This window comes from Plectropomus leopardus, chromosome 7, assembly GCF_008729295.1.
Source record: "Plectropomus leopardus isolate mb chromosome 7, YSFRI_Pleo_2.0, whole genome shotgun sequence".
Lineage (NCBI taxonomy): Eukaryota > Metazoa > Chordata > Actinopteri > Perciformes > Serranidae > Plectropomus > Plectropomus leopardus.
The window spans coordinates 7,976,183-7,988,963 of NC_056469.1; the positions used below are offsets into that span (position 1 = coordinate 7,976,183).

General features: G+C 38.8%; 1 protein-coding gene across 1 annotated transcript in view; it reads right to left on the bottom strand.

The window, feature by feature from the left end:
* Positions 1–3,952: 3,952 nt before the first annotated feature.
* snap91a (synaptosome associated protein 91a) overlaps positions 3,953–12,781 on the bottom strand; it is a 74,879-nt gene continuing 66,050 nt past the window's right edge. Inside the window, exons 22-29 of the mRNA XM_042490761.1 lie at positions 11,561–11,794; positions 9,025–9,222; positions 8,905–8,923; positions 7,592–7,682; positions 7,254–7,334; positions 6,396–6,530; positions 6,200–6,288; positions 3,953–4,743 (exon numbers count right to left, since the gene is read on the bottom strand). Of these exons, the coding sequence (XP_042346695.1) occupies positions 6,208–6,288; positions 6,396–6,530; positions 7,254–7,334; positions 7,592–7,682; positions 8,905–8,923; positions 9,025–9,222; positions 11,561–11,794 (839 nt within the window). The 3' untranslated portion in view covers positions 3,953–4,743; positions 6,200–6,207. The remainder of the gene's footprint in view (positions 4,744–6,199; positions 6,289–6,395; positions 6,531–7,253; positions 7,335–7,591; positions 7,683–8,904; positions 8,924–9,024; positions 9,223–11,560; positions 11,795–12,781) is intronic.

A 12,781-nucleotide genomic window follows, 5' to 3' on the forward strand; every position in this document is an offset into this window, starting at 1 on the left:
CTTGTGTGTGTGTGTGTTTGTAATGGAAAAAGATATCATATTTACTAACATCTAATCATTTATGGATGACAATTATTATAAGAGCACGACCAACAATAGCTGCTGTACTGTGTTGTGTCTTTCTGTGTAAAAGATGTTACTCACAGTGATGAACAAGCAGAGAATTATTGGTTGACTCTGCAGTTCCTCTGAGATCGTCGTCATGTAATGTGGAGCAGGTGGTGCAGGAGACTGCAGACGACTGGAGCTCACACAGATAACTCTTTATTCCAGGTCAGAACAAAAAAAAGCAAACTGAACATCACTCGACCAAAACAAGAATCCCAGAAAGACTGAACTGTAAATCAGGGCTTAAATACAAACTAGGATGATGAGGGGATGAAGTGCAGGTGGAGAAAAAGGGCAGAGAAGCTCAGGTGAGGGGAATAAGGTGATGAGGCAGAAGAACAGGCAGAGAGCTGATTGGCTGGGAGAAACTGAGGAGCAGGGAGGACTAACGACGCTGATGCAGGACACATGTGACAGAAAACAGGCAGGGAACAGAAGACCAAAAGAACTAAAGGGAAAGCGAGAACAGATGAAAGGACTGTAGGACCAGTGAGGTTCAGGTGAAACTAATCAAGGCAAAAAAGGCAGGGAAACACACTAAGACAGGAAGTAAAAACCACACATGACAAATGAGGAGTGAATGTACAAAATAAAACAGGAAACACAAAACATAATGGAATAAACAAGGACAAACAAACAGAATATGACACATAAGGAGAATATAATGGAGTAAAACAAGAAACCTTACGCAATAAAGAAACACTGAAAACCAAGCCCCTAGAGATCAAAATCCTCATAATATTGACGATTGATGATGATGATGTTAATGATGATTCATAACAATGCCAAGTTAGCGTGATCTTCAATGCTATGAGTGAATATTAGGTAAATAGAATAACATCAACGGAAATATATCAAATTTTAATTATATCAGAGCCCAGACAAAGCTGGGGATCATAAGTGGAGCATTTAATGGCTGAAGAGAGATTTCTCTCAGGTGACAGACTGAAAAATGAAAAAGTAAAGAAGAGTAAATATTGGACTTATGTTGGCCTGTTAGGCATAAGGAGCTGCTCTGTGTCTGTCAGATGTGTGAGTACACAGTGTCCACTTAAAAACATGCAAATGTTGTGTACAGTTTGTTTGTCTAACCATAGTTCTGAGGCATTTTCCTCTTTTTTAAGGTGATGTTTTGATCTGCAAGATCTTCCTTAGGCGTCCTTAGAAGTGCGAAAGCAACAGCGGACATTTCTTGTTTAAAAAAAAAAAAAGAACAAGAAATGCCTGTTGTCTTTTCTTGCAGATCCAAATTTTGCTTGAAAAAAAATGCTTTAAGGAAGAAAAAAACATACTCACGTCATTCTACGCCCAGCCCCGGAAACCATCCTGTAATTAGTTTGTGGTAATTTGAGTGGGAAATATGTATCAATGACTAAAATGAAGTGTAAAAAATATATTTTGACACTTCTACGGGTAAAATGCAGGATCTGCATAAGTCTGTATTGTACTTAAGTGGTGCAAATTCCCTAACGAATTTGTAATTAATGGTAAGGCCCAAAACCAAATGACACACCCCTAAAGGTCAGGGGCATTTGTTCACTTAACCAAGTTGGTAATCTGGTCTCATACACATGATGTCGATGTGCTGTACATAGATTCTTGAAATAATCCTTCAAACAGATGTTTCTATAATCTTCATGATATAGAAGAAAAGAAATCCTTCATGGGCAGTTCAATCCGTCATTGAATTTATTGCACCTCAAAGGGCTTACATGCACTGGGGAGGGCCATCGTAAATAAAATAAATTTACAACTAAACAAAAATACAACTTTAATAATTCAGTCATGAAAAATGTTAATAATCTCCCATTATTTCTCTCTGAATCATATCAGATTCTCACAACCAATTGCTTATTCAGTCCACTGAAAAGACAACACACAGATTAAGTGTTAAATCAGCCTGATTTACAGCACACGACCGAGGCCTCTGTTGTTACACAGCTGTCCAAAACGCGTATCAACATATTGATTCCATTGTAAGTCTGCGGGCACAGAGGAGCTTTGTAGTGAGATGCTTTTGGAAACAAGATCATGGTTAGACAGTGGCCTCCCATGGATTTACAAACTGTGCACATTACATCACAATGGGCAAAAGGTCAGCAATCAACAAAAAATATGCTCAGACAGCAATCATTCTCAAATTTGTTGTTTTGTTTGGTTGCCTCTGCAGTTTCATGCGAACTTCATTCATTTGCTGCAATTATAATATTGTCAAAGCAGCAGTGCAGGCATACACACTGTCATTTTGTCAGCTCAGCACTGGGTGCAACAGGTGATTAACTTAAAGGTACCCTGTGGAGTTTTTGACCACTGGGAACGCTACAGGGCAATGCTCTAATGAGCAGCCCCCCGTTTTGCATATAAACATTTTAGGTGTCAAGGCTTTAAAAAATAAATAGCTTTCCAAAATAGTGTTGTCATGATGCTGGAAATTCTAACTCCGATAAAATACCTTGAAACATGTCCATATCCAACGACATTTTCGATTCCACAGGGAAATATTGCCTTCAGCATATCAAATTTAAGTTTCATTAAAGATATACGTAGATACAACAAGGCTACAACATGACAACGATGGCTTTACTTGTTTTGGTTAGTAGCAGAGAAGAGCATGAACACTGTAGTAAACATTAACAATTAGAGAGAGTGATAAAGCAAAGCTTCTACCTGTGTATCGATACTGTAATAAGAATGGAAAACGTTTCAAATATTCCAGGGTTTTCCACAGTCATTTGTTTGTGGCAGCACGCTATGATTAAAACATCTGCCATCATGAATACATTTTCTATTTTTGGAGCTGGACTGTTCATTAGGAGCGCTGTTGAAATATATGTACAACTCAGTTATGCATTGCATTACACTCTCGGACTGCAGAGCGTACTCTGGGCACAGATGGAGCAGTAGAACGTCAGGCACTATGAAAGTGAAACGTGACTTTTGCTGGGTCTAAAAGTTTGTATTTACTTACAGCAGCTGCTTCTCTCATCCATTGATCTGATCAGGTAAGACCCGATCGACAGATCAATTATTCATCCCACTAGACACAAACTGCTGCTGAGGATAAAAAACAATTATGGGGAGCTCAGCCTGGCTCCATTCACGAACCTGCAAAATCCACCAAATTTAGAAAGGGGACACAGAATGACATATAGGGACACACATGCATTTAAAAAAAACTGTCACAAATACACCAATTCTGTGGTACTCAGAATTAATATGTATCAATAAACCACGATTTTGAAATCTTTTTTAGTTGATAAATTTACAATATTTTTTAAGCCTGAAGGAAACATCCAAAGTTTATTTGATGAGAAACACTGAGTCCAAACTGAACTTCTTTGTTAGAAAAAAAACCCATACTCAGCAGGGTACCTTTAATATGTTCCTGACTTACTTTTGTAAAAGAGAGTCAAGCCACCTAATTCTTTCCTGTTGGACTGCCACATTGGTTTTCTGGTATTCTTTAAAATAATTTGTTTTGATCTGATCTGTCTGAACATGGAGTTTGGTTTCACAATGTTACATCTTACTCTGAATACAAAAACAATCACACTGAGCTGGTCATAGCTATAATGAAAGCACAGGCAACAGATATATCCACATGAGTCGGGTGCGTGTCAAAACTGCAGTAAGAAACCTGTACAGTTATACTGAGGGACAGTTTGAGTTTACCTCCGTGACGAGTAATTGAAGTATTTTCTCTGGAAGTAAGTTGTAAGATATGTTTTTAATAGCAATGCCAGCAATATCAACAGCAGTCTGGAGGATTATTTTAACAGAAACAGAACATATAAATAACATTAGACAAAAAGACAAATAAAGAAACATAGAAAAATAAGCCACAAGTAAAAAAAAAGAAACAAACAAAAAGGATCACTTGCTGGTCTGGTATGATTCAGAAGCCAATGGAAGTTGTTTCTTAATATACAGTATATTAATCATATAGCGGTATTCATATTTGTTTCCAAATACTTTCAAAAGATGACGGGGAATAGAAGGTTACTCACACGACTTCTTACAATTTCATGTCAGATTCACATTTATATTTCTCTTCAACAGACATACAGAATAGAGACGGAATCCTCGCCAGAGAAATCTATGTACATCAACGAGGACCTTTCTGTAAACAACACACAACATGGTTCTCCAAAAATCTACCGGGGCTTCGTCTACCACTCTCATCCAATCAGAGTGGGACAAAGAAGAGCTCCTCCCCCTTAGCAAGGAGGCGGGGACAAATATGGGGCGGTGGGTGGGGCTTAGGACACCAAAGCACATCCATCATTCAACTCAACACTAGAAAGAAATCTAAACACAAACGCCTTCACTTTCTTTCACTTACTTCTGTGGACTTTTTTTGTCTGGGTTTTGAGTGATTTTGTTAAGACAAAAGATTAGTACATCTACATAAGCACACGCTTGTATTTTTTTTCCTCATATATTTATATATATAATATAATCCGCTATGGTTCACTTTCACAGTTTGTGCTACGACATCACACGGGAGAAAGGGTGGGGTGTTGATGGGCTGGGTGGAGATAAGAGGCTCTTATAAGGTTGAGAAGCTGAACATCCTGAGATGTTGACAGACGCCAGGTAAAAGGTGAGAGGGCCCTGCTCCAGAGAAGAAAGCAGCTGGAAGACAGGAAATAGAGAACATTTCAACAGAACAGTCAAGTGGCACTTGGGTTTCTAAATTTTGATAATGCAAAGCCTCTTGTCCATGAATACTGATGCTGCATTTACACAGCAGAAGGACTTATGATTACAAAAAGAGGTTCAAGCACTTCATGCATATACTCAAAACGTTCTCTCAAATTGCACTGATGAATTGACAATGATTCATTACAGTCTAAGCGATTCTGAGACTATTAATTCCAATTAAATGCAAAGTGCCCTATTTTATACCCAGCAAAAACCAGCGCAAGGTGCAATACAATTCAGTCATTTTCACAGCCAAAATCTACGTTGTACAAGTAGCAAATGTACTTGCGCTCATCTGTGTGCCCATAGATGTGTAGCTCTTAAAATGAGGTGTGTTTAGGCGCACTGAGGCGCAGTATTTTCCTTTTATTTAAAGGGTGCATTATTCACACAGTAAGACGCACCCACATAGGTGGGTTCACAACATATGTACACTCTGCTTGTTACTCACACAGGGACGCGTGGATGGGTTCCAGGTGGGTGAAATAATATATCATTAATGAGGAAAATATTAATCACATTCTCTAATATGTGAACATTGCAGAGATCAGAGCAGAGCTGCTGCTGGACTCCCCGTTAACAGAAACACTGTGCACATTTACGCATGAGAAACAGCATAACTTTATTATTTCAGATGCTAAAAGTTTAGTTCAGTTTCCTCTGTCAAGTTCATAACTACAGAGTTTAGTAATATTTCCTGCAGTGACATTACTGCTCTTGCTACATTACAGGCTATAAAAACCAGGTGCAGTCACACTTGGCTTTTAAAGAGAATGGGAGATGAATTTTTGACTGAGTGAAATAATGTTACACCTAAAACACACCTATGATAAATGAAGGGATTAAATGCAACTCCTTTCACTCTTGCACCATACTTTGCGAGCAGATTACGCACCATTTAACCTGCAAAAGTGAAGTTAGCAATACCCTAAATTCACTCATTCCATGCACTTTAGATAAATTAAATTGTGCCCAAAATGTGTGCACTTTCTAAAAATTACAAAACTACATTTTTATGGGATTGAAAAGGCAGCCAGTTGAAACAGTTGAACCCAACCAAGATTTGAAAAGGGACGTTGAGAAGTAAAGAGCTCATACATTCTTTATCTACTCTGCTTAAAGCAGAATGGTTGGAAAGATGGATCACCTGCCTAATCTGCAGGTGTTCCACCTCTTAGCTGAGTTGGTGTGATGAAGTGATAAACATTAGCAGAGGTTACCAACGTCTTCCATTCCGAAAAAACCCTCCAAATTGCCTTCAGTGAGGCATTACTCTATTAAACACCCATTTAGCAGCTAGTGATGTATCAACCACCACAAGTCTTCCAGAAGTCTTTAGATACTGTTCTGTCTATAATGTATTATATGTACTGTTCTGAGTTCCTACCTGGGGCGTTATAAGAAGTCTTTGAGGTCGAGATCTGCCAAAGGGTCCTTGGGCTTCTTGGGGCTCTGGCTTGCAGGTCCTGTAGGAAGCTGAAAAAAAGGTGGGGGAAATGTGATGTATATATAAAACTAGTTTCTGTATGTATAGACTAATGGCCATATTGTTCACTAGGCCTTTACTACGTGTGGTTCATCACCGGTGCTCCTGGTGCAGCGGCTCCGGGTGCAGCTCCAGCCACCCCAGTGAAGGGTGGTCTCATCATGGGCTGTCCCATCATAGGCTGCCCCATCATTGGCTGCATCATGGGAGCTCCAGGCCCTCCTGCAGGAGGCTGGTAGGAAAAGGTTAAATCAGAGATTTTAACCCTTTAATGTTATAGACACTCAAATCGCTCTGCACACAAAATGTACTTTTCAAAACGGGGCTATAAAATAGAATTAATATGATTTTCTACTTTCCTTGAGTTTATGTACCCAACACCATTCCTCATCATAAATATTACTTTTTTTCAGAATTTTAACCCTGTAAATACCAGATTTCAGTCATGATGCCACTATGTTTTAGATGAAAAAAAAACACACAAAATTATTTTCAATATACTACATGCAAATTCATTTTTTTCTGATTATCATAGCCTGGGATATGTAAACAATTTGCAGCAGCACTGATTTTGACAGAGTACCTAGTGGAAATAGCATGTATTTTCTCCATATGCCAAACATGGTAAAAAATTATATCATCGGGGACACCCAGAAATAATACAATGCCTGTTTTATTATGTTTTGATGGCTGTGGGGTCAAAAATTGCAGTTTGAATGTGTTTCAGTGGCACATTTTTTTGCACTTAACAGTCTGAATGTAACAATTTTGTTTACCCAGTGTATTTCAGACTCATGGTTGGAGCTGATATCCAGATTAATCATCACTTGTCTTTAAAACGGTCTGGAAAATAATAGTTTGTTAACTGTGACAAGGGTTACCCTGCTGATTCAAAAGCTGATAAAGGTTCACAGTTAAAATCTAGATACTTTTCTAAGCATAAAATAAAGCTCACCATGCCAAAGCCAGGCTGTGCGCTCATTGGTGGCACAATGGCTGCTCCTGGTGCCCCAGGAGCTCCAGGGGCGGCACCAGCCTGGAAAGAAGGGTGCATCAGAAAAAGCCTGTATGTTTTTCAAATCTTTGCCAAAAAACAACAACTACAGATTAATACTGAACTTCAAATAGTGACAATAGTTAACAATACATTTTCTCTTTTGTCATGTTTATCTTTGTTGTTTGCCAAGTCATATGTCTGTGGCAGTATACACTAAACACAGTCTGCAGCAAATCTGCCTTTTGGATGAGGTGTGATTTCATGGTGAGGGGGTGCGGTGTCCATGCTGTTCTTACCATGGGGGCTCCTGGTTTAGCCCAGCTTGTGGGAGCTACATGTGGTATCCAGTTGGCGCCTCCCGTCAGCTTCTTCTCACTTTGTGGATCCCTGAAGAAGATCAAACACAGGATACACATCAAGCTCCACTGTGCTATCCATCCCATTATACTGCTAATGCTTGCAGTGCTAACAACAGGAAGATGTTTCCAACAGTCTTTTATTTAAAATAGATTCAAATTCCAGGACTTTTACTATCATTTGCTTATATAAGAAGACTTTGCTCCCAAGAAATCCTAACAAAAACTAACACTCATCACAGAATATGTAGGTTCTGATCCTGGCTTAAAACAAGAATCAATGCCTTGTTGTTGTATGTCTCTGCCAATCAGTCAAGTTGAATTTATAGTTTACATTCATGTCTGTGAAAACATGGATGCTTCTCACACATCTCTCCGTAGCAGCACAGATGATCTGCACAATCAGCACAGTTTCAAGGTGGACACCCAAAATTAGGGTCAACAGTTCAGTGTCTGACCAACTGTCTCCTCTGCTGTTGCTGAGATGTGATGTTGAGTAATGAGAACTTTATGATGTCACAATCTAATTAACCTTTTGGATATAAAATGTCATAACCTCATCATTTTAATCCATTACATATAGATGTGAAATTCTGTCATAACTGGCGTATGAATTCTTGAGTTATGGTTAATAACATATTTGGTGAGGTCACAGTGACCTTGATCTTTGACCACCAAATTCTAATCAGTTCATTCTGGAGTCCAAGTGGATGTATGTGCCAAATTTAGGGATGTTCCCTGACAGCCCTCTTGTAGTATCGCGTCCAAGAGAATGAGATGGATGCAAGGTCACAGTGACCTTGACCTTTGACCACCAAATTCTAATCAGTGTGTGCAAAATAAGTAGAAATTTTCTCAGGGTGTTCTTTAGATTTCAAGTTGCTGGCACGAAGGCATGAAAACATCCAGATGGATGTAGTTGGTGGCTATGATTTAACAAAACCGCACTTCCCCAAAATGAGTTCAAAACAAATGAATTAGATGCAAACTAAAAGTGAACAGTTTATATAATAAAATCTAATACAAGGCCAAAAAAGAAATAAAAATTGAATTTGTGAAGCTCAAACCTACAGATCCTGATCAGCCTTCAGAGTGTTGCACCGCTTTTATCATATGATTAAATAATTTAAAAAGTGTCTTTAATTTTCAAAAACTAATTTACTGTTTCATAAATTCACATACATTTCAATATGCGTACATGTTTAAGCTACACAAGCATTATGCATAGAATTTACATCTTTAAATGCACTTACTTTTTCTTTACACCGAGGTCTAAACAGAAGAAAAACAAGAAAAACAAGTTAATACTCTCTTTAAAGATTTAATAGAAACAGAAATGACTGAGCCCCTAGACAATCAACGCTGCAGTCTACCTCCAACTAGATTGGCCAGTGACGAGTCCAGGTCTCCTGTGACCGTTTTGGTAGGAGGTGGGGTGGCGGGGGGAACGGCTGCAATGCCTCCCGCTGCGATGGGAGTTCCCATGCTTCCTGCTGTGCTTCCACCTGTGCTGCCTCCGGTGCTCTGTGGCGTTATGGCAGGCATCAGCAAGTCGCCTAATCCGTCAAACACTTGGAGAGAGGATGAGAATGGCAGGACAGCAGAGAAACAACACGGATTACAAACCTGCAAATCCCTAATCTAGATCTAACATGAGCAGACGGCAGATGTGTGACAGGCAGTACAGTGAAGGGGAACATCCAGCTGTGACGGCATCAGACGTCAGCTGGGCATCACATGCACAATGACTGTCCTGTAAATATATTTGAGCATTCAAAGGGGCAGAACCACAGCAACTGCACTGACCGGCAAGTTGCTCAGACAGTTTACAGGGTCACATCTCAGGAACATAAATACTGGCTGATTTTGGAATAAAACACTGGTTTTAAACCAGGTGTCATCAAGACCAAAGAGTTTACAGGTTTTCATTCAAACTAACCTCTACGGAAGTATTGTGTTCAAGATATTTTGAGGATGTATTCGCTAAAGCAGTGGCCTCCAATCCTGTCTTATGTATGTTCCAATGTGTTCTTTGAATTTATGTTAAAGTGGATGTTATTTAACAAAATTAAATATTTAAAAAATAGCATTTCACTCCAGTACAGTTGAACTGACAGGGTTTAGGTTGGTTTGATCAAGTTTGTGTTTGTACTGCTATCAATGGGACTGACAGACATTTCAACTAATAATTCTTTTTATCCACATACCCTGTTATTTCTTTTCAACCACTTGTCCATTACTTAAAGATAACTATTTCAATCATTTTTTAAAAATCACTTTTAGCTAATAATTTCAGCTGCTAATCCATTACTTTTAGCCAAGTATTTCAACAATTTGTACATTACTTATAGCTAAGTGTTTCAAATATTGATCAATTATTTTAAGATGATTATTTCAACCATTTATACATTACTTTTCGACAATAATATCAACCTTTTATTACTTTCAGCTCATTATTTTTATTTTTTTTCAATTAATTTCAGCTAATACTTTCAGCTGATTATTTTTTACCTTTATCCAGTTATGTCAACCATTTGTCCATAACTTTGAGCTAACTATTTTAACCATACTCTCCTTTAATTAATTGTTTCAAACATTTATCCTTTAGTTCCAGGTAACTGTTTTAACTATATATCCATTATTATTAGCTACTAATCAAACATTTATTTGTTACTTCTAGCCAACTATTTCAATCATTTATACTTAAGTTCAAGCAAACTGTTTCAGCCATTTATCCATTACTTTTAGGTAAGACTCTTTAGATATTTAGACTTCTCTGTAAGTTTGCTAGTTGCTAGTTGTCATGTCATCACAGCATATTTTCAAGTGTTACAACTGAATCAGTGGCGACCTGTCCAGGGTGTACCCCGCCTTCCACCCAATGACAGCTGGGATTGGCTCCAGCCCCCCCGCGACCCTTACAAGGACAAGCGGTTACGGAAAATGACTGACTAACTGACAACTGAATCAGTATAAGGAATTAGAAAACAACTAAGAAGAAAAAATTCTCTACAGTTTTTTCATGTACCATCTGGCAACCCGAAAAAGTACCCTCTGGGGTAGTACCCCTGGTTGAGAAGCACTGCACTATGAGATAAAGTGAACATTTTTTTTAAAGAGGTGTCACAGGTGTAATAGGCCACTTGAAAAAAATATTAAGATATAAAATGTATAAAACCTGCAGACTCTACTGCAGTCTCGCCTTGATGAAATGTGGTTACTATAAGAGCCACTGCTCTAAAAGACCAAGGGCAAATAAACAATAGTACAGTAGGTCTTGTCTCATGCAGGAGACAATCAGGGTCCATACTGCAACATGCAAAGATACAGAGGGGGAGACTTGTCCTAACTGCACATGCTCAATGCACTGCCGGGTGGAACTCACCAAGTACAGATTAGAAGAAGCAAAAAATGACCCAGCAGAGTGGAAGGGGTGTGGATAGAGACGGAGAGGGCAAAAGCAGAGGAGAAAAGATATGTGGCAATAAGAAAGAAAGATTGCAGAGAGGGGTGGGGTAAGCAGGAGGTGGAGAAAGCACAGCATTTGTGAAAATGTGAAAAGTACAAGAGAAAAGATAAAGAAAAGTCATTGCGAGAGAGGCAGCAGCACTGAGGAGTTAAGCAGTCAGCAGAAACAATCGTTGTATGTCAGGACAGTGACAGCAGCACATGTCAGTGTGTCATTCATGCAGTAGTCAAGCTCTCAGTAGGAAGAGATAAACAGGTCATGGTTAAGATTGCTCAGTTTTAATGAACCAGGGAAGAATGTGCATCGAGCAGATGACCTGTGCAAACATGAACAAAATACTCTTTGAAATTCTCCAATGAATGCATGACAATGAGGCAGATTTCATAAATTACACAAAAAAAGGAAAAGATATCATTTATATCATATCATGATCCTCTTACTTGAAGCGTCAAAGCCACCAGAGGGAGCCGGTGTGGCGGTTGCGGGTTCTGCTGCAGCTGGAACTATTGGTGCTGCAGCAGGTACGGGTGGCGTCGGAGAGGTAAGGGAGCCCAGGGCGTCAAAGCTCGACTCAGAGAGGAGGTCGTTCTGCACCAGAGCCGATGCTGGAGCTGGAGCCAAGGCTGGAGCCAGAGCTGGGGCAGCAGTGGGAGCCAGGGTGGGCGACATCAGGCCTGAGGGGGGGAACAGACAGGACTGTAACTGTGATATCATGTGTAGTACTGTTTTCTGACTCACCCTAATTCAGTAAGAAACACACATTAAAAATGATCACTGACACAACAGAGACACCTTTAAAGTGAAATGAAATTCTGGTTACTCCTGTGGGGAAAGTCGATCAATGTGGCAGCATATAGAGGTAGTATACAGCACAGAAAAATATAATATTATACAGCACATTACTCAACTGTTCACTAGATCTTATTAAAAAACAGTATTTGAAATATCAGTTATGTATTACATTATCTAAGTTGGACCACAGTAAAGAAGGCTATATCATGACAAGAAAATGGATGAAAAATCTGCATAATTTTCCCCAATGTTCAATATCTCAGATAAAAAGTAATGAATGAAATCAAAACAAGTGGGACATATTACAATTACTGTAGAGAATGCACCTCTATAACTGATGGAGAGAAACCCAGAAAATGTATTTAAGTACTGCGCAAGTACAATTTTGATGTATTTTAATTGAGTGTTTCCATTATAATGCTACTGTATATTTACACCCCACTAGATTAAAATTCAAAGGTAAATACCATACATGTGTTTTTACCACGCAATGTCTAGCTTGGGCCATTTGTCACATTTCAGATGTCTTTGAGTTTTTGGCAGTTACACCAAAGAAGGGCTCCCCTCCAAACTTTCCCAGAGAATTTCATATAGATAACAGTATCAGGATCAAATTATGCGGTATTTCACAGAGAATTGCACCAAAATGAAACTTTCTGTCTTCTGTCTGTCTTGTCTTTCCTTCCCCATTAACCATCGATTGTTCTTGTAACTCTACATAAAGCTCTCTCCCGAAAAGGTTGCAACATTAAAATATCGCATGCACAATTCAACAATTTAATGCTGTTACATATATATTAATATGCCAGTCAGAGGGTTTTTTTTTTCAGGAAAAACTTATTTTACTTGTGATATTCTAATTTTCCTGA